Raw genomic sequence first — 27,983 nt, forward strand, 5'->3', positions numbered from 1 at the left:
TATTTTGGATGCTTCTTTCCTGAATGTAACCAGAGGAGTGTCGATTAAAGGCTCCAGTAGTGACTTGACTCACTTAACAGGCAACCAATTGCAGGGTTACTTCTTTCTGTAATTGGCATTGCCTTTCGCCGTCGTTATTGACATCATCGTCATCATCCTCATCATCGACAATGGATAGAGGCTGGCTATGCCTTTTAAGCATTGTGAAGCTGTCACTCTTCATGCAGTGTTTGTTTCCGGGGGTGGGGGGGGGGTAATAGTGCAGCGTGCGGTGCGGAGCGGTTTGGTGTCGCGTGCTCTCGCGAGGGGTGTGAGGTGAGCACCTCTGCCCGGGTCTTGCTGGAGCTCGTGGTGGTGGTGGTGGTGGTGGGGGGGGGGTCACAAGTCTCTCCTGCACTACAGGTTGTCCGAAGTCCAGCCCAACCTGCTGTGATGGATTAGCCTTCCATGCTAACGTCTATTGCTGTGTGTCTGTGTTAAATTAAATCTTTAATATAGCACAGGGCATCTAAAATTAAATCTACCTGCGTAAGAAAATGCACGCAAGCTTATCATTAGGCGTACAGAGCGTCTGTGCTTACAGTCCGTGAGAAGTCGCCTTTCTGCCCGGCGTCGGCAGAGCCCCCGCTGCGGCGGGGGGGGGGGGGGGCATGGGGCGTCAGTCTGACTGGAACAGCAGCACGTGGCTGGGGAGCCACGCCGGGGCCAGGACCCCTCTCGCCCGCTCTGACACCCCTCCCCCAGACAAAGGGTCCAGATGGCAAGGGGAGAACCTGCCCCTCCCCCGCCCCGCCCCCACCCTCAACCTTTGTCTGCGAGGGCCGGTCTTTGTTTGTTGGAGAGGCCCCCGGACGGATTAACTCCTTGCATTTCAGGCTCCTTTGTGTTAAACAGGCTAATCCACCCCCCCTACCCCCCCCCCCACCACCCCCACCCCAGCCTCGGAGTCTCTCCCCCCTCCAGCCCCTACCCGCTTCCTGTCGGGCTCTGGCTGAAAAGACGAGCCAAGCAGGCCAGGGGATTACAGCCACGGGGGTGTCTGTGTGTGCGTGGGGGGCGACGAGGAGAACTGATGCGCAAGTTTGAAGGGGGGGGGGGTCACAGAAGGTGGGAGAGATTTTTTTTTTTTTTTATCTGTTTATAAAGTTTTTACATTTTTTTTATTTTTTATTTTTGCTTATGTGCGACTGTCCATCCCAGGACGGACTGTCACGTCGCCAAGGTGGAACATCTGTAAAGTTACTTACAGCTGAAATTCCCCGTACGGAACCGAAGGAGGAATGTGCCTTTGTCGCAGGGTAATTGTGTGGCGAGGCGAAGCCGGTTGGCCCGGCGCTGCTCCTCTGGGCCGTTTGTGATGTCATGGGAGAGGGGAGGGGTGTTCTGACTGCTAACACACATGGATAAATCACAGCCCTTTTCCACGTTCGTAGGCAGAATGTGCCGGACCTTCAGTTTCCTTCATTCTCCCCATTGCTCCTTGTCAGATGTTGGGCTTATTGGTTCAGCCTAAAGGGACTGTTTCTGTGAAATTATAAAATGTTTGATTGGCCGTTTTGTTTTTCTGTGTTCTGCGTAGCCTTGCTAAAAAAGGTCTCAAATTCTTCGTGAGGCTGGTGGGTCCATTTTGGCGTGATGCTCCTTGGTCTGTAGCACTTAAGGTCTGAGTCCTGACCTTCACAAACTCCCAAAGATGGCTAACGTGGGTCCTCCTCCTCGCGTGTTCTGTCACTTCCTGAAACTTCCTGTACTGCGTGGAAGTCCCTGTGTGAATTTTTGCTTTCACATATGGAGTCCGTCGATCCTCAGACATGCCCCACACCCTGGCATGAGTCTCCGTTGCTACTTGACGGTAGAATTTTGGAGAGGTACACAAGACAGACTCCACGACAAGATAAGTTTGTCATCGTGAATTACATTTCACCACTCCTTCCATGTCATTAGTAAATAAATAAATGTATATCCTTTTCTCCCCCATTGCAGTCTGTTAATCTGGTTTTGGGACTGTTTTTTGTTTTTTAAATACCCCCCCCCCCCCCCCCCCCCTTATCTGTCTCAGAAAGGGTGTTTCACTCAAGATGCCCCTGTCACCTTGTGAGTGTCCGTTTTTAGTTCAAATAGTTTTTAATTACTGAAAATGCGGCAACAATTAAGCTTGACAATTACGTGACCCACATGTTCCCAGATGCCGCTGAAGTTCGCCATCGCAATCTTTTCACCTCATTTTTTGCTTTTTTTACTGTGTGGGGTGGGATGGAAAGGCATTCTGTTGCAGATGTGTTTGTAAGATGTAGTGGATAAGCAACCGAGAATGTGACCAGAATATCAGTGGTTCTCGTTTTTGACATTTTAAAACTCATACTGCTTTTGTACTTCAAGCTGCTTTGGCCTGAAGCACTTTGCCATAAAAATGCTTAAAACATTCTGCAGGTTAAGCAATTTTTTTTTTTAATATTCTGTAGATAAACAACATGAAATCTGCAAATCCTCTTTCTGGCTTTTGAAACAATGGCAGAGTTTCACTGTGGAAAACCTGGGCTGTATTTCAGTTAGTGTCGATGGCTTCTTATAAGATATTACAGTTGCATGCTGGGCCAATGTACTGGAGATTAAGTGAATAAGAATGCCGTGTTTTTTGTGTTGGTTTTAGTCATGTTTTACGTGGAAGCAGCAGGCAGGGGCGGGGGTGGGGGGGGGTAATCCAGTGCCATTTTGTTGAAAGCCAGTGAATGCAGCTGACAGTCTGAATTAGCCAACCACGGATGTCTCACTTCCCACCTGGAAACAAAGAGGACATTGGGTTATTAGCGTCCTCATCCAAACGTTCAGCCCCGGCGTGGCGCTTCTCTTCGGTGACAGACTGCGACCGCGCTCATTTTATTTGGCCATGAGCTGATTGGATTTGAGACGGTCCCTGTCTCTCCCTCCAGCTCGGGCCTGACAAAGCCGTGCTCTCTTTAGCGCTAGCTAATAGATATAATAATGGGCTTTGCCTTATTGTTAAGTGACTTGGAGGGCCTCAGAGCGGTCTTGAAGTTAGCGCTGCCCCTGTTTCCTCTCTTGTTCCACAGCTGCTGCTCTGCCTTTACTCATTTTTTTGCTGCCATCCTCTTCTGTTCTACTCGTCCCCTCGTTCCCTACCTGCCTCTGTACCCAAAGGCATTCTTTCTCGCGCATGTCATTCACCAGACTCTTGTGAGTTACCTGCCAAAAAACTTTGGCCGTAACTCTCAGTCCAATCCACTCGGTAAAACAAACATTGTTTCAGTGCCGTCATATTTTTTACGTCGTACTTGCGTTCTGTTCTTTAATTGCTCGGATTATCGCTAAGTGTGTTGTCCTTGGGGATAAATGTTTCCCCTTTCATCTCTTGAAGATTCGGCATTTAATGGTAGCTTTGAGTGGTATCGTCCGTGGGATATCCATTAAATCAATATTTGAAGATCTTAAGCAGCCTAATTTGTATCAGCCAAACAGGTATTTCGAGTCAATGAAGTAAATAAGAGACTTTTTGTTATAAAACCGTGTTCCCCTGTTCAGCTTTTAAGGATTGGATTTCTCCTAGTTGAACAAATCCCTTCCTTAATTGATCGGTAAACGGCAGCTCTTGTCAAATGAAAAGGGAATTAGGATGACATTTGTTTACTGAATTCCAGTTCTGCAGGGGAGCCTGTGAGATGGGCTGGACAGTAGTGGACTGTGTGCAGTTTTCTTTCTTGATCTGCCTGTATATCACTGTGCTTTGTTGAGCATGGCTGTTGAAGCATGCATGTGGTTGAATGCTTGATTTTAGGGTTGTTTGGTTGCTGGAGCGTGTTGGTTCATGCCTCTTTTTTTCCCCCCCCCCTCCGCAGCGTATTCTGGGATCTGTACTGCGCGGCTCCAGATCGACGGGAGACCTGTGAGCATTCCAGTGAGGCGAAGGCCTTCCATGACTACGTAAGTGGCAGCCTTGTTAAGCATTTGCCTGAATCACTGATGGGTGTCTAGGTGGTAGTCCCATTATTGTGATTTTGGGGGGGGGGGGTGAACCATGCCCCAAATACCACTGCACGCTCTTGAACAGGGTTTCTCAACCCGGTCCTCGGGGACCACCAGACGGTCCATGTTTTTGCTCTCTCCCAATTCCCTGCCAATTGGGAGAGAGCAAAAACGTGGACCGTCTGGTGGTCCCCGAGGACTGGGTTGAGAAACCTTGCTCTTGAAGACCCGCCTCCTCAGAGTCCCACCAATGCTGGATGCCGGTTGTGGGGTTCCCTGGACTTGCTTCCTCACTGTGACCTTTGACCCCCTCGGACAACCTAAAGAGCCTTCAGGAAGTCGGCTGTCAGGGTGCGGGTCTTTGATTAGCATCCGCGGTTTCTGCGCAGGCTTGACTCAAAGCATCTGGAGTCATGGTGGGGCGTGAATAATGGTGCAGAGCTAGCAGAGGAGACTGTATGGTCAGCTGTTCACTTTAGGGGGGAAAAAAAATAAAAAATTCTCAGGCTAACTAGAACTTGAAGTATATACAGAACGTGAAATTATTCTTCTAGATTGTCTTTACTGCTTCTCATTCCTATTCACCCATTATGTACAGAAGAGATATCTGCTGTATTCTTTAGCCGTGGCCCCATTGCAGTGTTATGACCCCCAAGGTCCGTCTCCCACCTACCGTGTCCTGAAAGCTTTGCCCTTTCTCCAGGGTTTCAGCAGAGGGCACTCGGCTCAGATATCCTATTACTAAGTTCTAGTCTGAGGATTAATCACCCGTTTCCCTTGGCCTGTGACCTTGCTGAAGTTTAGAGGGTCAGAGTGTATCCGGTTAACCCCAAGTCGGAGCACATGGATCGATTTGGTTTTTTGCGTTCACGTGTGCTGTGCTTGTCTGGATCTTGTCCAGATGCCAAGTGTACTTTGATATGCTATACGGTGTGGCTATTTCATGTAATGCTACACAAAATAGATAGTTTGACTTCTTAAATGAAGTCGCAGTGATAGTATCGCACTGGACCAAGCACTGCTGGTGTGTTAAAGAAACTGTATGTGTGACCCAGAATCTGCCAATTCCTCACTTAATAGACGGTGTCTTTTTTTTCTTTCTTCTTTTGTTTTGGAGAACAGTGACAAAAGTGAGTATGATTAGCTTGTTTTGACTCTTTCAACAAGGACAAATGTTGTGTGAAGGAGCTTTTCTCCAGAGGGCTTTGTTTTGTGGCTGAGGGACGCTTGTGACGTGGCTCCTGTGGGCCAGTCTGGGCCTGCATCTCTCTGATTATCTTCGTCACTGAGCTCCCAGAGGACCCGCAGTTTTGATCAGGTGGCCATTGTGCCGCGGCTGATAACAGGCCTATTCCCTGGTGTCTGAGGCTCACGAGAAGGAAAACAAGCTGAGTCCCGTGAACTGATAGATCCTCTTAGCAGGTATTTGAGTAACACTGTGACTCTCTTGGCCCTTCGCTGGGCGTCGCCCCCCGTTTCTGTGTAACTCGATCGTAGAGGGCCCCACGGCAGAGCATGGTGGTCCGGCAGAGTGGAGCGTAAGAGCGCTTGACAAACCTTTGCACCTTCACCCTGTTATAGAGGGAAAACACTGGCAGACCTTCAGTTTGGGGAAGATAATGACATAGTGTGTTAATCCTCAAATCTGAGGAATGCTCTGGGGCTAATCCCGGGATTTTGGGGGATTGCAACCCTGCTTTGGCTCCTAGAAACGAAGGGTTGCACACCTCTGGATGGAAGTTGGCTTTTTGTGGCCTCTGTGTACGTTGGGTTTGTACATCGTGTCCGCCTCAAACTTACGTGGCTTCATTGCGTTCAAGCTGAAAGGGACAGACTTTCGAGGGAGATGTTTTGTGCGGGCAGTTTCTCAAAGGTGGACTTTTAAGGTGCTATAGGAGACCGTAAAGGGTCGAGCTGCTTTTCTTAGAACAGCCAGTCGCCATGAATAAGCAGTGAGCTCGCTGGCTCTGTGCTGGGGTGGGGGGGCACACAGCACACCCACGTGTGCAGTGAGATGGATGCAGGGTGAGCTCTGTGAGTGCCACCCCCCACCCCCAAACATGTCCGACTGCTTTGCATACTGTCACTGTCCTGTTTGTAAATATCCTCATGTTTTGCAGCCACTTTGCTCGTATGTCACCAAGCCCCCCCCCCCTTACATTTTTTTAAATAAACCCTGCTCTGGCCAGCCCTCCCCCATCTTTCCCTTTCTTCCGCTGTCGCCCCCCTTCCTTGCACCCCTCCCCCTCTCGTCTCTCTCTCTCTCTCTCTTTCTCTAGCTCTCTCTCTCGCCCTCCCTCTCAAAGGAGATTGATTGGGTAATCTGGCACTCTGCCAGCGGTGCCCGCTTGCTTGGGGGAAGGAGAGAATCAGGGCAGAATGGAGAGACATGGGAACAAACAAACAAATAAATAAAATAGTTGCCGGTGGGGGGGGGTGCAGATGTGCTCGCAAAGGCTGTGCCAGCAACCCCCCCCGGCCAGCCAAGCATGTTTGTGTGTGTGTGTGTGTGTGTGTGTGTGTGTGTGTGTGTGTGTTCGTGCGTGTGCGCATGTGAACGTGCGCTCTCTGTCACCCTCTGTATTTTCCTTCCTTACCGTCTGACTCTCTCCCTCTCTTTCCCCTTCTTTACTGTTTTCACTTGGTATAAAGGCCGTTAATTATTTTCAGCTGCAGGCTTACAGCACTTTGGGAAGGGGGCTCTTTGTGGTACATTTGTACCATTCCAGGCAGTCCTTTATGTTGACATAAATGTTTTCTATCACTAAAACAAACAATGCTGAAGCCCCGCCTGCCGGGTCACGTGATCAGGGCCAGTCCGGCACCGAGAGAGTTAAAGCCGCCTCCCATTTCTGAAGGCTCCTTCTGGGCATGCTCAGACCTGGATGTGCGGTTAATATTTGATCCCGGTTCTGTTTAAGAGGCCTTGGAGCTCTGTGGTGTATTTTTCAGCAGCATCTTTGTTCCTCTGGACCATGATGTTGTGGGTGGGGTGGTTCTCCTGGCAGAACTGGCTGTGCTGTTTTGTTTTGGAGTCCGCCGCCCTTGTGTACGCCGTTTGTGCTGGTTTTTCCCCTCAACCTGTGTCAGTCTGTCCTGTCTGTCTGTGCTGTCTCTGTCTGTTGTTGTATGTTTCATAATACAAACTAAGTTTTGCATGGTGGGAGTATCGTTTACCCGCCGTTCCGCAAACTGGATAAATCGACACTTATGTTTTTATTCCGGTGCATAAAATATTAGCAGGTATTACCTTGTAACACGGCCCCCATTCAGAGACCATTCTTAAGCGGGCGTATTAAAATCTTAATGCGGTGTATAGCGGGTGACAGTGGAAGTCCCGGTTAGATGTATTATGCAGCACAGATCAGCAGGTAGAGGGACTGGGCTTGGAGCAAAAAGCTCGCAGACTGACATCCCAGGACTCGGAACTTAGCAAGAAGTCATGAAATATCCAGCTGTACAAATTGGCATAATTTCGCAGTGTGGTGCAGTCTTATTATTAATGCCTGTCACTTTGTCTGTGCAAAGCAGTTAAATAATAATTTTACAGTCTGTGACTGGTCTGATTTTGTGTTTTCTCCTTCCATTTTTTAATATATAAAGGGCATGTTTGTTAGACAGAGGGGGTGTCCCTGTCCATGTAGTCTGTCGGGGGGTTAGTATACCAGTGGCCTCCTGCCTGGGGCCCATAATTACTAACCGTCGCCACCCCCCAACCTCCCCCCTGTTTGATCTATATTTGTTCCCTGCTTTGAAGTTCCAGGGCTGGAGAGACTCCAGCCACATACAAAAATCATTGTGGGACAGGGAAAGAACTTCCTCCAGCTACCGTAAGGGACATAAATTAGCGGTGTGACGCCACCGAGCGAGCTTTCAGCGAATGGCGTGCCGCTCTCGCCGATTGCCTCCGTTTAGTTTTCCCGCTTACCGGGTGGCGTCAGCTAGGAACGTTAGCGGAGGGCAAGATTCTGCTAGTGACTTCGCCGCCGGCCAGAGTGGCGGTGGTCACACAGAGTTCAAGGCCGCGTTAAACGGGCAGGAGTGTTTAAAGCCTGGGCGCGCTTTAAATTAAACGGTCTGTATATTTTAGTGTTGCTTTGATATGGACATGCGATCCATACAAATCACAAGTGCTTGTGGTGAACATCCGCACCGCTAATTAAAGCTAATTACACAAGTAATAAGCTGCTGAATGTTCTGTTGATATATTCCTCGTTTTCTGATGTGTTTTTTTTATGCTAATAACAACAGTTGGTTGTGGGGAGATCAGAAATGTGTTGGCCTGGGTTTCTGTTGTATTTCATGTACCTTTATTTAGAAAAGGTGTCTTTTGTTTCATTCCAGAATGTTCTCATTGACTTTTTCGCTTGTAGAGCAGATTGGTTGTATTTGTGCTGCATCATTTATGTAACAGATGAATGACATGGTTCCTGTATGTGTGTCAGAGTGGAGGAATGCTGGATTTTTTTTCACCATCTTAAGACATGTACATGGCTGATCATTTTTGAACCAATCGCTTTATTTTTCCAGTTGATGAAGCTTGTGCGTGTTTTTGTTTGTTGGTTGTCGCGGCACGCTTGTGCGTTGGGAAGCGTATTGGTTTGTGCGGCGGACGCGTGTGGTAGCGTGTTCAGCAGCAGAGCAGCACCGTGCTGTCAGGCCAGAGGGCGCTGGCTTGAGGAGAGCTGCTGTACGTCCTTTAGCGTCCTGAACCTGAACGCACGGCCAGCTCTCTCCTTCGCGTCGGTAAGTGATATGGCCGGGCGAGTAAGGAGCGAGGATGCTACCTAACGGCCCAAGTCTCCTTCCAGTCTCTCTCCCTCCTCCCCAGCTCACTCTCACTTTCTTCTCTCGCTCCCTTGATCGCCCAGCCCCTCCCCGTGCCCATGTCGTTGGCACGCTGTCCTAGCTCACCGCATGTCTGGTGCCGTAGCGCCGCCTTGGCTCAGCGCTGCCAGTATACCAGTTTCAAGCACCAGCTGAGCACCCAAACCCGCAATGAAAATAAACCAGGCTCTTTTAGTATCTGTGTGTGTGTGTGTGTGTGTGTGTGTGTGTGTGTGTGTGTGTGTGTGTGTGTGCGCGCCTGCGCATGCATGCATGAGCAGCCGTGCATCCCTGTGTTTTGGACCTCCTGCTTATTAAAACCCCATCGAATGAAGAGTAGAAACAAACACGGAGAGTGCGCTAATGAATGGCTGGGGCTTCATATTACGCCAAAATGCTCGTCGCCGGGATTAAAGACCAAACGATTACAGGGCGCCGCTCATAACCTGGCAGCTCCTGAAGCCATCATTGTTTTTAAGGGTTCGAGGCTGACAAGACGGGCTGTTTGCAAGGGAAAGAGATTTAATTCCTTGTTGATGGTTTATTGGACACCGGTGGTGATTAATTTGGAGTTAGCAGTTTGGGACACTTGAGTCGCATGCCGAAGGGGTCTCGTCGTTCGCGTGCACGAGTCGCTCTGGCTTCGCTACTTTCAAGCTCCTGCATTTTCGTCACCCCGGAAGCTTGGGAGGAAACTGCTTCCTTATCGATCGGGAACCACGCGAGTTGGCACACAGGAAAATGATCTAACACAAAAGCAGGCCTTATGTAATTTTTTTTTTTTTCTTTGTTCTGTTCATGTCTAGGAATTGAAATGGACGTGTCTGTCTGAAATGATGGAAAGGAAAGACTGTATCATTCTCAGCCTTTTCCCAGTATGAAATTAAATCAGGGAATCAGTTTGCAGATATTTGGACTTTTTGTAATACTAGCACAGTATGTGTATATAATTTCAATGGTTTCCCAATATTTAATACTAATCCGAATTGTAAGGGATGCAAGAAGCCAGATTTTCAATACGAATAAAATTAAACCAGATTAAGAATGTATATATATGACTGCAAGAAAATGTGATATTTTTCTATATAATGAGGGAGAAGCGAAGGAGGGTTCATCTGAGAAATGAGCCGTATGGCAGGGCTCTGTGTGTCTGTTCAGGATCCTACAGGACATTCCTGCTTCCAGGAATCGAAGGGAAAAACGTGCCGCAGAAAAGGAAACATTAACGCTGGTAACCAGTTATCATTTAGCATGAGGGTGAGGTAAATATTAGGATGTGTTTTTGCCACTGTGACTTAAATTGTGGCAACCCCATGCTTCAGGGTGTGATCAGCGCCGAGTGAATGGGGTTAAGTTTCCACCCGACGTTATGCACCTGTTTCGCCACTAGGGGTGAAGTCACAGGGACGTTTTTGGAATGGGGTGTGATGCAGTGGAGCCTGTCTACATGGTGGCTGAGAGGTGGACCTGATGGAGCCCTGGGCACGTTTCCCAACTCTGGCTTTAATCCCCAGTAGTTTTATTGTTTGTGTGTGTGTGTGTGTGTGTGTGTGTGTTTGTGTGTGTGTGTTTGTGCGTGTGTGCGTGTGTTTGTGTGTGTGTGTTTTAACGCACTCGCCCACCTACAAAAGCCCACCCCCCCCCTTGCCAGTGAAAAGCCTCCAGACCGTTTGGGTGATCGCCGTCATTCACCTCAGCAGGGTAGCGGGGGTGACCGCCAGCCTGAATGGGGCGGGGTGGGTAGCCCCCCGCTCCTCCTTCCTGGCAGACCTGGCTGGGTGGATTCTCCGCTTGTGGAGACCCTAATTCCCGGATTACAGTCTGCTCTGTATTGTTGCGGGGGGGGGGGGTGGTGTTCACAGGGGCTGCACAGCTCGTTCATCTGCCGCCTGGACTGCGTCTTTCAGGCCACATAAGTTAATTTTTGCGTTTGACGTTATTGTAACGGTGAAAGATCGACCACAATGGAACAGGTTTATTCTGGCTCAGTAGTAAATGCTTTCAAGTCAAGAGGACTGACCAGACTGGTGAATGTTTGGGTTGCAATGAAGCAGATGGCAGCTTAAAAACACGTACAGGTCTCTGATGCTGATCTCAGTCCGCAGTACTGAGAACAACTGGCAGACAGTCTGAAAATAATTCATAGGCGTACACTGCACACTGCACACTGCACGCCTGGCCGACAGTCATCAATACCATAGCAGCATGGAAGCGACCAGCTTCCAAGAAGACTTTGCAAAGCCTGTAGTACCAAATTATTCCTTTCGCGTCATGATTTTAAGCCAAGAGGCTGTTGTACCTGCACATCAGAGTTGGAGAACGTGGTTTGTGTCTTGTGATCACTGTTTTTGTCTGCACCTCTTAATTTCTGTCTGTGTGTGATGAGAGCACATCCAGTGCACGTTATTCAAGCACCTCTGGGTCATGGGCGCTCAGCGGTCCTCAAGGGTCTGTGCTCCAGTTAATACAGGTTTGGAGACACTCTGGGAATTTGTCTGCTAGCTCGCTTACGGGCAGGATGATGAACCGGTTTGAATTAAAACTTTGAATGAGGCAAAAAAAAAGTTTGCAAACTGAGACAGAAAGGGCTGCCTCACCTGTGGCAGTTATGAGAAAGTGTGGAGGAGCCTTCAGCCTTTTGTAATCAATCTGCTGGAAAGAGTGGAAATTTACCAACAGGGATCGCAAGGCTGCTGCTTTGGCGTCATTCTTCAGTCACAGGCAGTTTAGCCAGGTTGTGATTTCTGGTTTTCTGGCCTGCAGAGTTGCATGACCAGTTATGCGGCTGTGTGCTGATTGGTTACTTTCTGATTACTTGGACGCATGCAGATGAAATCGCTCCTCAACGCTGCTCGCTGGGTTTCCTCTCATGTTGTTAATGTCTTAGCGCCTTAGAAGCACATGGTCCGTCAATTTTTGATGACCATCCCATTACGGACATTGGCGTTGGGGACAAGCAGCGCTTTGATCTCCGTGTGGTATATCCGTTGTAGGAGGGGTCTGTAAAGTTAAGTACTTTTTCATGTCAAACCTGTGTTTGGTAACTCTGGTTCCTGGAGAGCTGTTTTTGTAATATATGGGTTACAGCTGTCTTAACGGTCTTTGTGGTCTTGATCGTGATGACTGTGGACTGCAACTCCAAAGCATATGTAAGACCACGACAGCTTAGGGCCTCTTGCCCCTGTCCTGAGATGATTGGAAGCCCCGTCACAGATGACAGAATCCCTCTGATACTGCAGTAAGTACAGTATGGAGAGCCAGCCGACTGCCACAGCCTGATGGCTGCAACCAAGAAGAGCCTCGTCTCGTTAAATCTTGTTTTAATGAGGGAAGTTAATACAATTAACAGCAGGGATGCTGCTGAAGTAATTGCTGTTGTGTTTTTTTAAATTTTTTTTATTTTTTTTTTGGATTCATCACAGCATCAGCGTTTACATTAAACACAGTGTTTAGGAACGAATTTTCCCTATTTTAGCTAAATTGTGTGCAAATAAAGCTCAAATCACAATATAAGACATTCATTGTTTTTTTTTTTTTTGTCTCACTTAACCTCCATTTTTTTTATTAAAGGGGAAGCGTTTCCCATTTTTTCCTATTTGCTATTAATTGGTCAATTAATCATGGTTTATCTAAAAAAAATCGTCTATTTTTCGTAAGTTTCCATGAATTAAGTTTCATTTGAATTTGAAAGAACTGCATCCTGGAAACTATGTATTCATGTAATTTCATCTGTGATTTTATGACAGAGGGCATTACTCTTCAGAAATGTGAGGCTCTTAAGGTATTTATTAGCTGTAGGTAATGACAGATGGTGCCAAATCTCCGGTCATGTTGCTGATAAGATAGGGATGATCCATATTGTCCAGGAGAAACCCCTTTCAGTACATCCCTAATCATTTAGATGTGTTTGGTTCTGTTTTTGGTTAAATTATTCATAATGTTCGTAAGTTGGAAAACACTGAACAAAAACCTTAACAATGGTTGACAGCGTTCACAAACACAGCTGCATATTAATCATCTCCCCAGTCAAATTGTCAATCTCACCGCTTGTCCTGCTTTGAGAATAACTGGGAATTAAAATAACCACGTAAACCAGCATTTGAGCTGGTTTGGCTCACAGTTATGGAGAATAGTTTGTATTGTTTTCTTTTTTTTTTATTAATCCAGAGCAAACCTGAAACAATTGCTGGGGCCCCGTTTCACTAAACGGAATAAGAAAATGGAAAAATCTTTGCTCTTCCCTCAGCCGCCCCCCCCCCCCCCCCGCCTTTTCTGTTGCGTGCTCTAGTCCATGCATAAATGATTTCCACTTCTGAATTAATGAGGTTCTGCTGAACTGAGAAGCAGGCCGCCTCAGACAAACACACACGCACACACACACACACACACACGCTTGAGGAAACTGACAGACAGCGACTTCTTGAAATATAAACACATTTGCAGTGATGCTAATACAACCAAGAGATTGGCCATAGATTCCTATGGAGGAATGCGTGGGCTCGTACCCGTGTTCGTGTGTGAATTCACACGTTCACCACGCGCTACTATGCATTTGCAAAGAACCGTGTAGGAGATCCTATACAGACAGAGAGACAGAGACAGAGAGACGCACACACAGATCATACATACGAATGTTAATACTCCACACATACAGGCATTGTCTGCCTCCCGGGTCATTTGGCCTGGTCACCATGGTAACACTGTATGTAAAACACGACAGAGGTTTGGGGCTGTCAGAGGGTGTCCCCCAACCCCCCGCAGCCCCCACCGCAGCATTTCTTGTTCATTTGCATTTACATGTATTTAGCAGGCATGCAAGTGCGGCAGATAACGCATCACAAGCACACTGCCGTCATGGAGCCTACTTGGGCACCAGTGCAGCTAGGCTGGGCTTCCAGTGAGTGACCACATTAGCTAGCTAGCACTGGCGCGAGAGCTTTACAATAAGCTACAAAACAGTGTAAGGGACAACATCAGAACAGCCATTCATATCAAAACATTACGCTTCTTTGCCACTGTGGGTAATCCCTAGCCTCCACGTTAGACTCGTTACCTTTCCCGAGGCCGACCAGATGGGGGCACCAGCGCGGAGGCGGGCTGACATCACCGCGTGAAGGCGGGCCTTCTGAGGCGCGAGCCCTATAAGACTCGAGTAGCCGGAGCAGTAGCCAACCGCACGTCGGACACACGATGACAGGAGGAGCCATATGTCCACCAAGTATCGATCTGGAGTTTATGTTTTTTGTATGTGTGTCACATGGTCTCTATCTGGTTAATGTACGGCGCGGCCTGCCTGTGCACCTGATTCAATGCTCGAGGCCATCTGCAATGATTCAGAGCTCATGCTCCCTGACAAATTTCAGATATTACCGTATAACGGCAATTCCCAGATCTCCCCCCCCCCCCCCCGGTTTCTCCCTCCGTTCCATTTACTGTACCGTGAATTAAACAAACCGATTCTGACATCGCCGTTTACACCCCCCCCCCCCCTTTATGTATGTATTTGTTTGTTTTGCAGGATTTATATATTTTTTTGCATCAGTCTACTTCATTCTTAGAAGATCCAGTCAACAGTCAATAATCCGTTAAGTAGCATCGATCGCCCCCATTTAGTTTCCTGACTGGCTACTTAGGTTGTAAAGCTGGTCAATGCTATTGAATGGGAACCACCAAGACGGGGCATCGACTGCAGCATGTGCCGTGCGATCATATCATTTGTCTTCATTTGGCATTCAATTATTCATTGTAATGGCCTCCGTCAGCCTTGGTACGCCTGGCCGTGGGCCTGAAGCAGCACGCGTGTCTGTGTCTGCGTTTGCGCCTACACGGCCCCCCCCCCACACCCGCCCCTCTCGTTACCCTGCAGGCCCGCTGACGACTGGCCGGCTGGATGCCGACCTCCTGCGTGTACATGTTTGTGCGTGCACGCGTGTGCGCCGCCGTGTGAGCGCCTACTTGTGTGTCCACACGCATCAGCGTCCATTATCTTTCTGCTCATGTGCGGCATCATAAGCGTGTGCCCTCCACTCTCTGTGTGCGCATGGTGATGAGAGACCTGCACGCCTCCCCTCAGCTGTGAGTATGGGTAGGGGTCCATTCTGCCTCACGCCTCACTGTGCCCCCTCGGGTGCAGCGGACCCAGACCGGGTGCATCCTGAGCCCAAGTGACGCTTCCTTTAGCCATCAGTCGCTGGCCTGCCTGACATTGGGGGTGGGGGCTGTGGGCAGAGCCCCCTCGGCCTGCTCCAGTGGTACACTCTGTTACCGCTTTCCGTGTCTCTGTGCCTGCTGTCGCGGTTCTGGCATCGGAATCGCACTGGTTCACCTTGGCAGATGTCAGTGCTGAAGGAGTGATGTCATCCTGAGTCACATGTCATGTCTATGTTAATATTTGTCATTAAATGAGACGATCCACTTGACTTGGATCCGATACAATTGTGCATCTTTTCACTTAATATTCGCCTAAATATTAACCGATTACTGTTGCTTGTCTGAACAGTTTAGTAGGAACTGTTAAGTTGGTTAATTGAATCTGTGACTGATTAATCTAATTGGCTGTATTTAATGGCTTTAATGGTAAAGGACGGCAAACAGTAATGGGTTATCTTTGAATTCGGCGCAAAAACGTAAGATCTCGAGCAGGGCAGTCGAATTGCATTACGAGCCTGAAGCTGAAATGTGTGCGGCTGGTGTGCGGCACACCCCTCTCTGGCCAAACATCCTGCATCTTTACAAACCAAACCCCCCCCCCCCTCCCCCTTACCCTTCCTTCCCTGCCCCCCTTCACCTCTGCCACCTCTGGGTTTTATTGGTCTACAGGACACCCCTCCTCCCACTGGTTTTATTGGTGTCGGGGTACCGCCCTCCCCCCACTGCTGGTTTTATTGGTGTAGGGTGCATTGCCCTCCCCCACCATGATTTTTATTGGTGTATGGTGTGTTCCCCTCCCCCTGCCTTTTTGAAGTTGCCTGCTCATATATCAGGCCCCTTTTCTCACAGGATATCCTCCCACTTCCTGTCTGCTGCTCCAAAGAGGCTGAGGCCGTGGGGGTGGTCAAGGAGCGGGGGGGGGGCCCTACCTGTTAACCCTGTATCTACTGGTCGGTTGTCTGGCCCCCCTGCTGCTGCAGGTTCTGTGGGTGGGGCCTCTTACGACCCCCTAAACCCGTCTTCCCACTGGTGTAAGATGGAACCCGTGGAGCCTGTAGGAATGTGGCGTGTCGAAAGAGGGCTTGGTCAGGGAGACCCTGTGGGTCACGCATGTGCCCCCGCAGCCGGCGCTCAAACACCACGAGTGCGACCTGGTCCTGAGGTGCCTTTAGCCACATGGGCTCAGGAATGCGGCCTGCCTCACTGAAATGCCTGCCTTTGTTGTATAAATAGGCCCTTTGTCATGTAGGTGCGTTGCTGTCCTGACCCGCACGGGTCAGCGAAGCTCGCAGGACAGTCGAGGCCACGCCCCCCACCCCCACCCAAAGGAGCCCGCGGCTCGGAGGATGCGGATGTCACGCCGTGGCGCTCAGCTGGTCCCCCGTCCCTCGTTCTCTCCTGTTTTTAATCCCTCACCAGCATCCTGTCTCACTCCCTAAATTCCATTCCCTTTTCACTCTTTCTCCTGCTGTCCTTTTGTTTTCTTCAGTGTCCCCCGCCCCCCCGCATTGCATTCCTCCTCTTGCTGCTCTCCTTAAGTCCTCTGTTGAGAGAATTACTTGGGAACTTTTTTTTTTTTTTTTGCTTAAAGGTGGCGTCCCAAGAGTCTCCTCCATTTCTCTCCCCCCCTGCACCTTCTGCTCCTGTGCACTCGCCTCCTTTGGCTCCACCCCCCCCCCCCCCCCCACCCCTGATGAGGACAGGGAGGTGAAAGCCAAGCGGATTACTGAGGCAGTTTAATCTGGCCAACCCACCAAGGGATTTTTCTGTTCATTTTCTGTGAGGCAGCCCGGGCATGGTGTGTGTGTGCATGTGTGTCTGCGTGCGTGTGCAGGGTGGGGGGAGGAGGGGGTGTTAGAATGCACTGCAGTGCTGACAAAACTGTTTCACACTGGGGTGTGTGCATGGGGAGGGGGTGCATTTGCGTTTTTATGTTACTGCCGTCAGGAGTTGTGGTAATGGTACTCAGGGTGCTTTCGAGAGAGAACCAAAAGTACTGTATTTCAAGGAGTTGGTTTTCCACTGCCGTAAAAACTGGTTCCGGTGCTGAATAACATCTCAACGTGAGACAGGGTATTTTGTACTGAATGCAAAAAATGGCTGTGGTATAGGGCTGGACAATGTGCGATTATTAATACCAGCATTATTAATACCAACATTGCCTGCTATGCATATGCAATTCTTACATCGCTAGTCAGCTATATTTAAAATAAGGATTTTTCTTACTTTCTGTTCTGTACGGACATTATAGTGCAGGGAGTTGAACATTTTTATGGTCTCACAAGAAAAAAAATAATCCAGCTACCTTTGCAATTTTAATTATTATTCCCTTTATAGATTATCTAATACATTTAGAATCAGAATCAGAATAACTTTATTGTCATTGTAACAAGTACAACGAAATTAGGTGCAGTCCCCATGTCGGACATAGAGAATTTATATAAATAACAACATATTTAAAAATCAGTGTAAAGTTTACTTCCGCTGCTTTTGCATGAGTGCTGCATGCGTTCTCAGAGACGATCATAATTATTTTCATCCTCGTTGTTTAAATCGCTCCTAGACAGGTTTGTGAGAAATATATGCTGTATGTGTGCTGTCCTAGTATATTAAACAAAACACTTTCTAAGTGATTTTTGTCATGCCATCCTGATTTTTTAAAAAAAAATCTATTCTTCCGACCAGATCGCAATAATTTTTTTCTATTTTTTATTTTTTTACTTTATCGTTGTTTTCTGAGTTTGTAACCTTTCTCAAGACTGTATTGTGTGTCAGAGGCAGGCTATATGCATAACCATTTGATAAAGAAAGCGTTTCAAGTTCCACCCCGAAGTACCAAAGAAGTACCCTAGCTGGTTTGGCACTTCCAGTACTATAACTTTTGGTACTGGTACTCGACCAGAAATCAGTGGAAAAGCAAAAGTACCGAAAGTATGTATTTCAAGTTTAAGTCTAATAATATGCTTCATTATTAGAAAAAAGAGATGCGGGGTTAGATATCTGAGATAACAGGGTGTCATCCAGATGCTGGGCAGGTATTAAAATACTAATTTCCTAAAAGCAACGTTCCACTCTAATGTTGTTGCTCAATTTGTGTGTTTCATGTATATTGCACCTTAATATGGTGGGGTCCTCTCTAGACAAACACAAGCATATAATTCTTCTCTTGATCGGGTGACCTAATCTGGAAAATGAAATTATTGCTTGTCTGTCACATAAATTTCAGTGATGAAGAATCTCTTCAAACAAGGTTTCTTGTTCCAGACCATTAAGATACTAGGTCCTCCCTGGTCGTCTTATCGGATGCCTTTCATGGGCAGCAAAGAACCTTTTAGTCTGGACAGGCAGGGGATCTCTTACCCTGTTCGGTTTGCAGGACCTGTTCAACCTTAAGCTTATTGATACGGCTGTGACTCCAGACCTCTTCTCTTTTGACACAGCAAGGCTGTGTTTTACTTGCAGTCGGTGAAAATAAGCTGCTGTCAAGGCTGACACCATGGCAATACAGCGATAAACCACCAATAGCAGTGGTCGTTATAAGCAAAATGAAAATAATCTGGGCGGCGCTCGCTGATAAACTACCAATAGCAGTGGTCGTTATAAGCAAAATGAAAATAATCTGGGCGGCGCTCGCTGATAAACCACCAATAGCAGTGGTCGTTATAAGCAAAACGAAAATAATCTGTGTGGTGCTCGCTGATAAACTACCAATAGCAGTCATTGTAAGTGAAATTATACACACACATTAAATAAACATTCATGTGTAAAGGAAACTGTCAATCCAACGTAACTGCATTTTCAATGGAAGCAAAATAGAAAATGTGTAACAATTACACGACAGTGCATGCATATTAGGTAATCAAGCTTAATTAGGATAACTAAATTAAGTTAATGAAAGCACATTAACTTTGAAGGCTTTGGTGAGAATCCATAAATACGTGCATCATGTTGCTGCAGATCATCTGCCTGCCTCCCAGCAATGCGATACCTTTTTCAAAATTTTGTGCCTGTTGTTTAACATTTAAAAATAATAAGATCTGGTTCAGAAAGCGCATGTTAGGGATGAAATCAGGATGAGCTGTTGGAAGAACCCGCTTCAAGCTGCAGGTGCTTCAGTGCCCGTTCCCCTGGAAAATAAAAGCCGGGAAAGCTCGGAGTGCTCAGAATGAAAGTTTTTCCCGCTCACCTTTCATAATGGTTTCAAAGAAACAGATACTTTTCATTATTTCTTTAGCAGAACCCTCTAGAGGCAAAGTCCTTCCAGCTCTTCCGTCCTTGCTGGCTAAATCAGACAGAGATGGACGTTAGAAGAGCCGTGTCAATCAAGGTTGTGTGAGACTCTGCAGTGACTGCTAGCATAGAACTATAATTGCTGTAAGAGAAACTGAGGTTAGTCCCCAGAATGACCTCATTACAGTGATGCACAGCTGGCTAGTATTGAATGTGTGTCTATGAAATGCATGCAAGTTATCCTGGAAGTACGGCAATGCCGTAGTTTTTTCCGCATTTCGGCTGTTCGTGGTTTGTCGTTAAAACGGTAAGCTTAACGACGCTTTCTCATTCTCACAGAGCCCATCGTGTGCCTTTGCTTAGAAGGTGCCGGGAACCTGTTTCGTAACGGCAACGTTCCACGTGCAAAGCAGCAGTCTGTTTCTTTGGAATCGCAAAAATGAAGAGATAAAAACAGGAAACCGGGAGCAAAAGGTCATAGATCTATAACAAAACAAGTCATTGGCCTGTGACTCCCTGCTTGCGATTTGTATTAGCATGTTTTGTTGCGAATGTGCTTGTCAGCTGGCTCCAAAATACTCCCTTAAGTAGTAGGTGTGTGTTGGGAGCCTAAAGCGATTCAAACAGTATCCATACTTACTTGAATTTAAATTTTTTAAGAACTGACTTGGTGTGATCATAAGCAGGAATTCTGCCTGGAACCATATTGTTTTTATTTTTCATCGGACGTCCTACTTACCAGAAGGAAAAATGGTCTTCCTGTGCAGAGAGTTGTTGCTCTGTTTAGTCCTACATTTGTCCCGTGGAAGCCCCTGGGAGGGATTCCTGTTTGGAGACATACATTTTACTCCCCGTAAGCCCTTAAGTATGTCGTGTCATCTTGGGGTCAGTTGCCTGACTTCCACTGATCAGCATGTGAGATCTTTCTCGAGATGTCAGTCCTGAACTGCGACACCATCTGTAAGGGGTGCATCTCCCTTTCTCTCCGTTTTTACTTTCACTTTTCTGGAAAAGTAAGGAGTGGCACAAGTTCCCCCTGTCTTCCACACCCATTTACTCGGTATAGGGTCATGGTGAGTCTGAATCCTGTCCCAATCAGCTCCGGGAACCAGGTGGGGTTTCCCTGAAAGCGTGACAGTCCAGATCAGTGGAGAATATGTGGGATTTGAACACCTCACCCTGAGAGATGAAAATGTTTGTGTTTTTTTATTTATTTAAAAAAATGTAAAAACTATACAGATTGTAGATCACAGTAAATGAAAAATATGCTGTGAAATTATAGAAGCCATGCAGAATTCCCTTTAATTATGTGCTGGTTATTTAGTTGACCGCTGTGGTGATTCGTAGCTCTCTATAGGTTAACGGTCTAGTTACGTAACTGCTGCCCTCATGTGACCAAATGTTTTTAAGACACAGTACTCTTGTTTTGTTCCTTAGTGCATTATTCTCTCTCCCAGTTTTAACATGTAATTTGTCTTTGTTTTCTGTTTCCAAGTAAGCAGCATTTTAGTTGCTAGTTTTTGAGCTGTTGTATAAGTGCATTCTGGCTCCCAGATTACTGTAACTGATTAAAGTATGTGCAGAAGGCGCCTTTTATTGGGTACGATCCCTTCTTTAAGATCCGAAGTTCAGTCAGAATGAAAAATGTAATAGCAGAAGTCAAGGTTAATTCACTGTGCACTTTTTAGATTTTATATTATTTTGTTTGCTTTTTAAAATTGTTGCTTAGTCCGTGACCAAAATGAATTAATGATCCGTTTATACACTTGAGTCTTTTGCAGAAGTAATTAAGATAACGTTCCTTTCTGTAGGATACTCCAGCTTGTTCCTTTTGCTGACTTGAGGTGGGAATTTAACCCTGAGGTTGCTCATCCAAATGTGTTTAGGTCTATAATCTTTCATTAAGTAATTAATAATGAATGAGCCTGTTTGTATCCTAAACCTACAGGTACATCGTGCCACCTACTGGTTTTACCAGCTAGTTAGAGCTGGCATAAGTCAATGGGAGACCAGCACCAGGACTAAAGCAGCAGTCAATATACGTGTAGTAGTAGTAATAATAATATAAGTGTTTTATAAGTCACCCTGTGTGAGCTTCATGCCACTCTTTCTTTGCAATTAAGCCAAGAGCCGAAACAGCGGTGAGGGTTAGCATGCTGTTGGGGTGCGGTGAGGGTTAGCATGCTGTTGGGGTGCGGTGAGGCTTAGCATGCTGTTGGGGTGCGGTGAAGGTTAGCATGCTGTTGGGGTGCGGTGAGGGTTAGCATTCTGTTGGGGTGCGGTGAGTGTTAGCATGCTGTTGGGGTGCGGTGAGGGTTAGCATGCTGTTGGGGTGCGGTGAGGGTTAGCATGCTGTTGGGGTGCGGTGAGGGTTAGCATTCTGTTGGGGTGCGGTGAGGTTAGCATGCTGTTGGGGTGCGGTGAGGGTTAGCATGCTGTTGGGGTGCGGTGAGGCTTAGCATGCTGTTGGGGTGCGGTGAGGTTAGCATGCTGTTGGGGTGCGGTGAGGTTAGCATGCTGTTGGGGTGCGGTGAGGTTAGCATGCTGTTGGGGTGCGGTGAGGTTAGCATGCTGTTGGGGTGCGGTGAGGTTAGCATGCTGTTGGGGTGCGGTGAGTGGAGGTTCCTCTGCCTCTGCCATTGGTTGTGGAGGATCCCTGGTGATGGGGAGGAAGCTCTCCTGCTCAGCTGGCCACCACCTTGTGGGTGGATCTAAAGGCTGGTTCATACTTTTACACACGAGTGCAACATTCGCATATCTACTCTGCTTATGCATGCACGGAAACGTTCGTAGTTCTCCAGTCAAGCAGGGTACTTTGCACATGCACACAACGTGTTGTATTTATATTTCTGATAATAATATAAATTCTTATTCTGATATTCGCTGCACACGTACCACAGCAGTGAGGTTTCTGTCCATTTCTCCATGTTTTACAAATTCAGAGAGCCAGCTGACACCATTGCCAACATTAGTCTGCTGGGAGATTTCAATTCAAGACAAGTCTGCACACACACACACTCGCATTTACATGTATGTAACAGTTTTATTACCTTGTAAGTAGTTTGTAGGGTTTGCAAACTACCCCAACACATCAAAAGCATCCATGTTGGTATTTAAAGTGGACTCTAGTGAATCGCTCATGCACAGTGTGTCCAGAGCTGCATGGACTCTAATTTGGAGTGCAGCAGGCCTTCGCCCGCGGAGGCGCACAGTGACGTCAAACGCGTCATAAAACGTTAGAGCGGACACGTTTGCTAGTATGCATGTGGAGAAGTATGGCTTGTCGCTACACGTTTGTGTGTGTGTGTGTGTGTGTGTGTGTGTGTGTGTGTTGAGGCCCCTGCCCTTGTCTGTCCTGGTTTCCCACTGGTATGGAAAGCTGGTGAATGTCCCATCAGCAAAGTGTTTCATCCTGGTAATTGGTGACAATACCGGCATACATGGTTTGGGTTACCGAAGCGAGCCGGTGGCCGTGAGAACTCAGGGGATGTACGGAAGGAGTGGTGAGAGTCGGGCAATGGTGACAGACCTTGGTCGCGTCAGCCTGGTTTTTTGGTGTGTGTGTGTGTGTCGGCCCCCTCCACTGTCCCATGTTGGGACCCTCTTCTTTTAGCCAGCAATCAGTACCCAATGTTTCCAGGCCTGTTACTCGATCCTGGACACACGCATCTGTGGGCGGTACTGGGGTTCTGCAAGGCGGGTAATGTCCTCCACCGGGTCTCGCGTGTCTGCGACTGGCTGAAAAGGTCAGAGACGAGGCGGAGGAGCCAGAAATAGGAGTGTGAGATGCCGGTGTGTCTGGGGTGTGTGAGAGGCCAAGTTCCACCCAGCCTCACTCCCCTTTGAACAATGGCTGGCCGAAGTAGGGCAGCTCTCTCTCTCTCTCTCTCTCTCTCTCTCTCTCTCTCTCTCTCTCTCGCATGCGCCTGCTCTCTCTCTTTTGTAAACATGATGTCTTCTCGATCCGGGATGCCTGAGGGACCGAGTGCAGACAGGACCTGTCACCATGACAACGGCTTCAGCAAGCTGCCTGCCGCCCAGCCTCCATTGGCTGAAGGGTGTTGGAGGTTGGTGGGGGGGGGACAGGAGTAGAAGCAGACGACCCCATTTCTCCTCTAGGGACTCCGCGGCCTGCTCGCATTCGGAATTAGCATAAAGATGGTGTGTGTGTGTGTGTGTGTGTGTGTGTACGTACGAGTGAGTGGCTCCCCTGGGCCCCCGCTATCTCTACCCTCTTCTAGGTCAGCCCACAGCCTGCAGGTCTGCACTGTCATTATTGTCTGGTGTCTAATATTTTCTCATTTTTAATTGTGATTAGTTTTTATCGTCCCCTCCGGTCGGGCCCCGCAGATCCCGGCAACGCTCTGAATTCCTTTGTTAGGGCCTCTGGAGCCCAGGCCGCACCTCCTCCGCCTGGGGGCTGGGCGACCGCGGCGGCTGCGTGGGGTTTCTCAGACTGTCGTGTGTTCGCAAGGAGACGCCCTTCTATGCTAGTCAGGTCCCTTTGCTGCCACTTATTTGGGGTGGGGAGGCATCAGGGATCAGATCTCCCTGCGTTTTTGGATGCTTGGTGCGGGGGGGGGCAGGATGGGATTTCTCACCAGGCACCATCATATATTTAGGGCTCTGAACACCACCACTCCTGTCTGTGTGTGTTTACAGTTAGGGTCTGAACACAGCACCTCCCGGCTGGCAATTTCGTTTTTGCGGCAACTTGCTGGGCTGGTGGAATTGTTGGTCCAAGGAATTGATGGGTCACGTTGTGTCTGCCCGGAATATTCCGCCACTGGTGTAGAAAGAGGCTGGAGATTCTCTTTTTCCCTGTGAGGGAGAAGGATTTTTCTTTGTTGAGACAGTCGGGTTCTAGATGTAATGGTTGGTGGTTCAAGGGGGATTTTAGCAATCTGCGCGTGCCTTACTTTGATGGCTCCTGCAAGGTTGTATTAATGTTGTTGCCTATGTGTGAGGAGTCGCGCAGGAAGGAGAGAGATGGGGGGGGGGGGGAGGAGGTGCAGAGAGACCCATGCTGAAGCCAAAACAGAACCTGAAGATAGAAGCAAGGCACAGTGCTGAGGGAGGAGGCGCCGCTGGGGGTCCGGAACGCAGCGTGACGGTGGGGGCTTGTTGAATGCCGAGGGGCTCATCTAAATAAATAGGGAAACGTACAGGGGGGGGGGGCACATCCAGGGCCAATGTGGGAACGCTAGCTGGGTACAGTAGCAGTGTTCTGCGTGAGGCTTTCGTGTTTCTGGTCGGCTCCTAAGATGCCCGCATGCAAACCTGGAAGGCGTGAACGCTTGCCTCTCCGTTCACCTTCCGCCCGCGTGAGGGAGTGAAGCAACGCCGGGGGTCTGATCTCCGTGGCAGGGTCGTGCCGGCCTGCGAGGGCGATGGGCGGAATGCTGGCAGCACCCCATTCAGACTGGAACGACTGGGAGCATCCACTGCAGGACAGGCTGGCTGGGACCCAAGGCCTCAGCTCAGCTGGTGACGTCACAGAACCATTTTAGCTGGTCAGTCGCCTCGATCTGATTTTTTATTTCACTGAGGAATTTGCAAGTTTCTTGTTGCCTTATGTGTGTTAAATTGCTGCATCCGTGTTCTTTTGGGAGCCCCTTAGATCTGTTGTGACTGAACCGATACCTGTCAAGGCCGAAAGCACCCCTGGTCCCCAGTGAGCAGTCGTCTTTGGTCTGCTTATTTGTTGCCTTGCTGTAGTCACCTCTCGCGATGGTCCATGCCTTGAAAACGCCACAGTGGTTCATTGGTCAACCTGTATTGTCATAGCATTTGACCAATAAAGTTGGAGGGCCTGCAGACTTAGTATTTCCTTTGACTTTTTCCTAAAACACTATAAAATACATTGGACTGGGGTTTATTATTTACTTGATATCTAATCTATGAAAACACCTTTCCTAATTCAATGGATATTTAATTGCTACCACTTACCAGCTAGCTAGTATTTGATTAAAAAATGGTCGCTGCTCTTGCTAGTTAGTGGTAACAGGATAAGGTACTTGTTACAATGATTTTCACCCCCTTCCTCATTAAGTGCTAAAGGGGCAAATTCTTGGTGAAACAGGAGCTCGTTCTTGATCGTTGTTAAAATATTTCAGGTCTGCCGTCCGTCGTGACCGGCGTTTGGCGAGTCCAGTGGGAGTTTGGCACTTGTGTGTGCTGCAGTTTGGTTTGTAGGCGGACCCAGGAGCCGAGGCTCAAACCCAGTGCACGGGGCCGCTGCTTCCTGTATGCAGATGCCGAGATTCAGACTTAATGCTTTGTCAGGACTGGCTGCCAGCGGCGCCTCTTGGCGCAAGGAAAACCCGTAATTAACTAACAAGCTTGTAATTAATTTGCCGGCTTTTTAGGACTCCGGCGTAACTCTGCGTCTTTTTGCTCCCACCTTGGCACGCCTTCCAAGGGGAGCCTCGGCACAGGCCGTCCCAGGCGGTGATTGACAGCTGGCTCTCCGCTCGGAGGTGCATCAGACCCGGAGTGCTCATCCCGACCCTTGTGTGCTGAGATGGTGAGGGTCAAAGGTCGGGAAATGCGTTGATTTATCTGAAATACCCAGCGCCCTCCCCCGCCTGCTCGCCTTGCCCCAGGCCCTCGCGGTGCTGGCGGGGCACAAACCCTCTATTGTGTGAGGAATGCGGCCTCTGCTTCATGCCCCCCCCCCCCCCCCCCCCCCGCCGCAGGGTCCTGCTGGCCCACCTGGTTCTGGGCCTCCGTCCCGCTGAGAGAAAGGGAGTGGAAGCTGTAATTTGGCAGAAGCGGAGGGGCTCTCCAGGTTAATGCCAGGTCCTGACGTTTTGATGTAGCTGGATTTCGTACTAAAGCGGCCAGGAATGTTTCTCTTCGCCCGCAGAATCCTTGAGCTTCAGCTCGTTTGATGACAGACCAGGTGTCTCAGCCAGCGCGTTAGCCGCTGCGCTAAATAATGATGCTTTTCCTTAAGCGGGACCTGTCAGATTAGCATCCTGATTCCCCCCTGTTTTCAGTGCGGTGCCCCGCGCTTTGTCTGGGGGGGGGAGGAGGCGACGGCGAGCTGCGTCGGTCACATGCCTAAACTGGCCAGGGAGAACCCTGCTACTGCGGCCCCCCCTGCTAGATTAGGGCTGGCGGGAGGGGGCCGGACTCTGGGGCTAGCAGTTTGCCCCCCCCCACCATGTCACAGCCCCCCCTCTCCGTTAATTGTGCAGGAGGGCAGACGGGCTGTGCAGCCACAGAACCCTCTTCCCATTGCCCCCTGTGCCCGTGGGCATTGTCCGCGCCGCTGAGGCGTCAAAGGCTGTAAAAGCGCCATTAAGCGTCATTTTGGCTTCCAGGTGCGGTGCTTAGCCTGCCAGTGGCTTCTCACGCCTCATTCCGCTGTGTCGTCGTCCTCCGGATGGCTTAGCAAGTCGGGTCGGGGGCTTCGAACGGGGACTGTAGCCGCGTTCGTCTGCGAAGTGCCTCTCGGGGGTGCCGACGGGGCGGCTGCCTTCCCTGGAGGCGGTGCTCTCAGATGCAGTGTGCTGAGGCCTGGAGCTCCGCCGCTGGGCTCCCTGCCTCTCCCCTCCCCCCAGCCCCAGGCATCCGCGGAGCACCCGGAGCGATTTAATCATGACGTGGTACACCTCTCTCCTCCCGGTCTCCGAGCCCGTCCGTGTCCTGAAAACGACTTCCTGCCCAACTGCTCGGAAACCACGTAGGAAAGGGAATAGGACAGGGGGAAGACTGCGATCTCAGGAGGGGGCACTCGAGAGCGGCCGGCATCACTGACGTCCATGTCGTCGGGTAACCTTTGCTGCTCGTGCAGGAATCTTCCTTTTTGCGCCTGATGGAATCTGCCCAACCACCCCCACCCAGTCCATGAAACCAAAATGCAGTTGTAGAAAATGTAGAGAAAGGAGGGGGATGGGAGGAAGAGAGGGAGAGAGCTAGCGATGGAGAGGAAAAGGATATTGGTAACAATCCTGCCAGAGTCTCTTCATTTTTAATAAGTCCCACTGGAGGCCCAATCCATAAAGTGCATTATATTATATAAACCTCCCAGCCATGCTGGGGATAGGCAGACCCCTGTTTGTATTGTGGGCAAAGTTAGGAGAACCTTCAAACAACATTTAATCGTTTAGCCTCTAGGTTTGTAGGTAAATAAGAGACGGCAGAATTGCTGCTGTTACACTTACTGGAGTGTTCGGCCTGCTCATCCGTCCTGGCTACCTGCGTGTCTTCTGTTGGATTTGAGATTTAATTATCCACTAAAGCTATTTTGATGGCTGTTTTGTTCCTAAGTACAGTACAAGGCTCTTAGCATCAAATAGAAATGAAGTATCATTTTCTACTCAGACCACCCATCTGTTTCTCTCTTGAATTTAAAGATAGGAAAATAACCTTAACTTATTTCTTGGAGTGTTCCATTGGACTTTTATTATTTGCCTTAAAAGCGGTTCCGTAAATTAGGCAGCTGTGGAAGAATGTGTGTGGAGCACCTGTCAGGCTGTCTCGTCTGCGGCTGCCGTTTGGCGTTTCCCCTCAGCCAAACACACGCCGGCTTCGGAATGTTGTCCGTTCTCCTGTCCTCGAAAGCGAGGGGAACGTGGCCGCGTCTTCCAGCTCGTGACACATTTGCATGCCTTTCTTGTCACCTGAACGTAGCGCTAACCCCCCCCCCCACCCCCACCCCCATCCTCGCTGCCGTGGAGACAGGCCGGGCCGTAGCGGCTCGCGGTGTTGTGACGTGACGAAGCTGGGAGCGGCATGACGTCTCTGTGGGCATGGAGACCGTGATGGGCCTGTCACTGGGGACAGGA

The 27,983-nt window shown here is 48.9% G+C and overlaps 1 protein-coding gene across 2 annotated transcripts in view; it reads left to right on the top strand.

Annotated features, from left to right (window-relative positions):
- ssbp4 (single stranded DNA binding protein 4) overlaps nt 1-27,983 on the top strand; it is a 67,595-nt gene that overhangs the window by 16,593 nt on the left and 23,019 nt on the right. For both annotated transcript variants that reach the window (XM_072699437.1, XM_023843703.2), the window contains exon 4: nt 3,855-3,939. In XM_072699437.1, the coding sequence (XP_072555538.1) occupies nt 3,855-3,939 (85 nt within the window). The remainder of the gene's footprint in view (nt 1-3,854; nt 3,940-27,983) is intronic.

Source organism: Paramormyrops kingsleyae, chromosome 15 (genome assembly GCF_048594095.1).
Source record: "Paramormyrops kingsleyae isolate MSU_618 chromosome 15, PKINGS_0.4, whole genome shotgun sequence".
Lineage (NCBI taxonomy): Eukaryota > Metazoa > Chordata > Actinopteri > Osteoglossiformes > Mormyridae > Paramormyrops > Paramormyrops kingsleyae.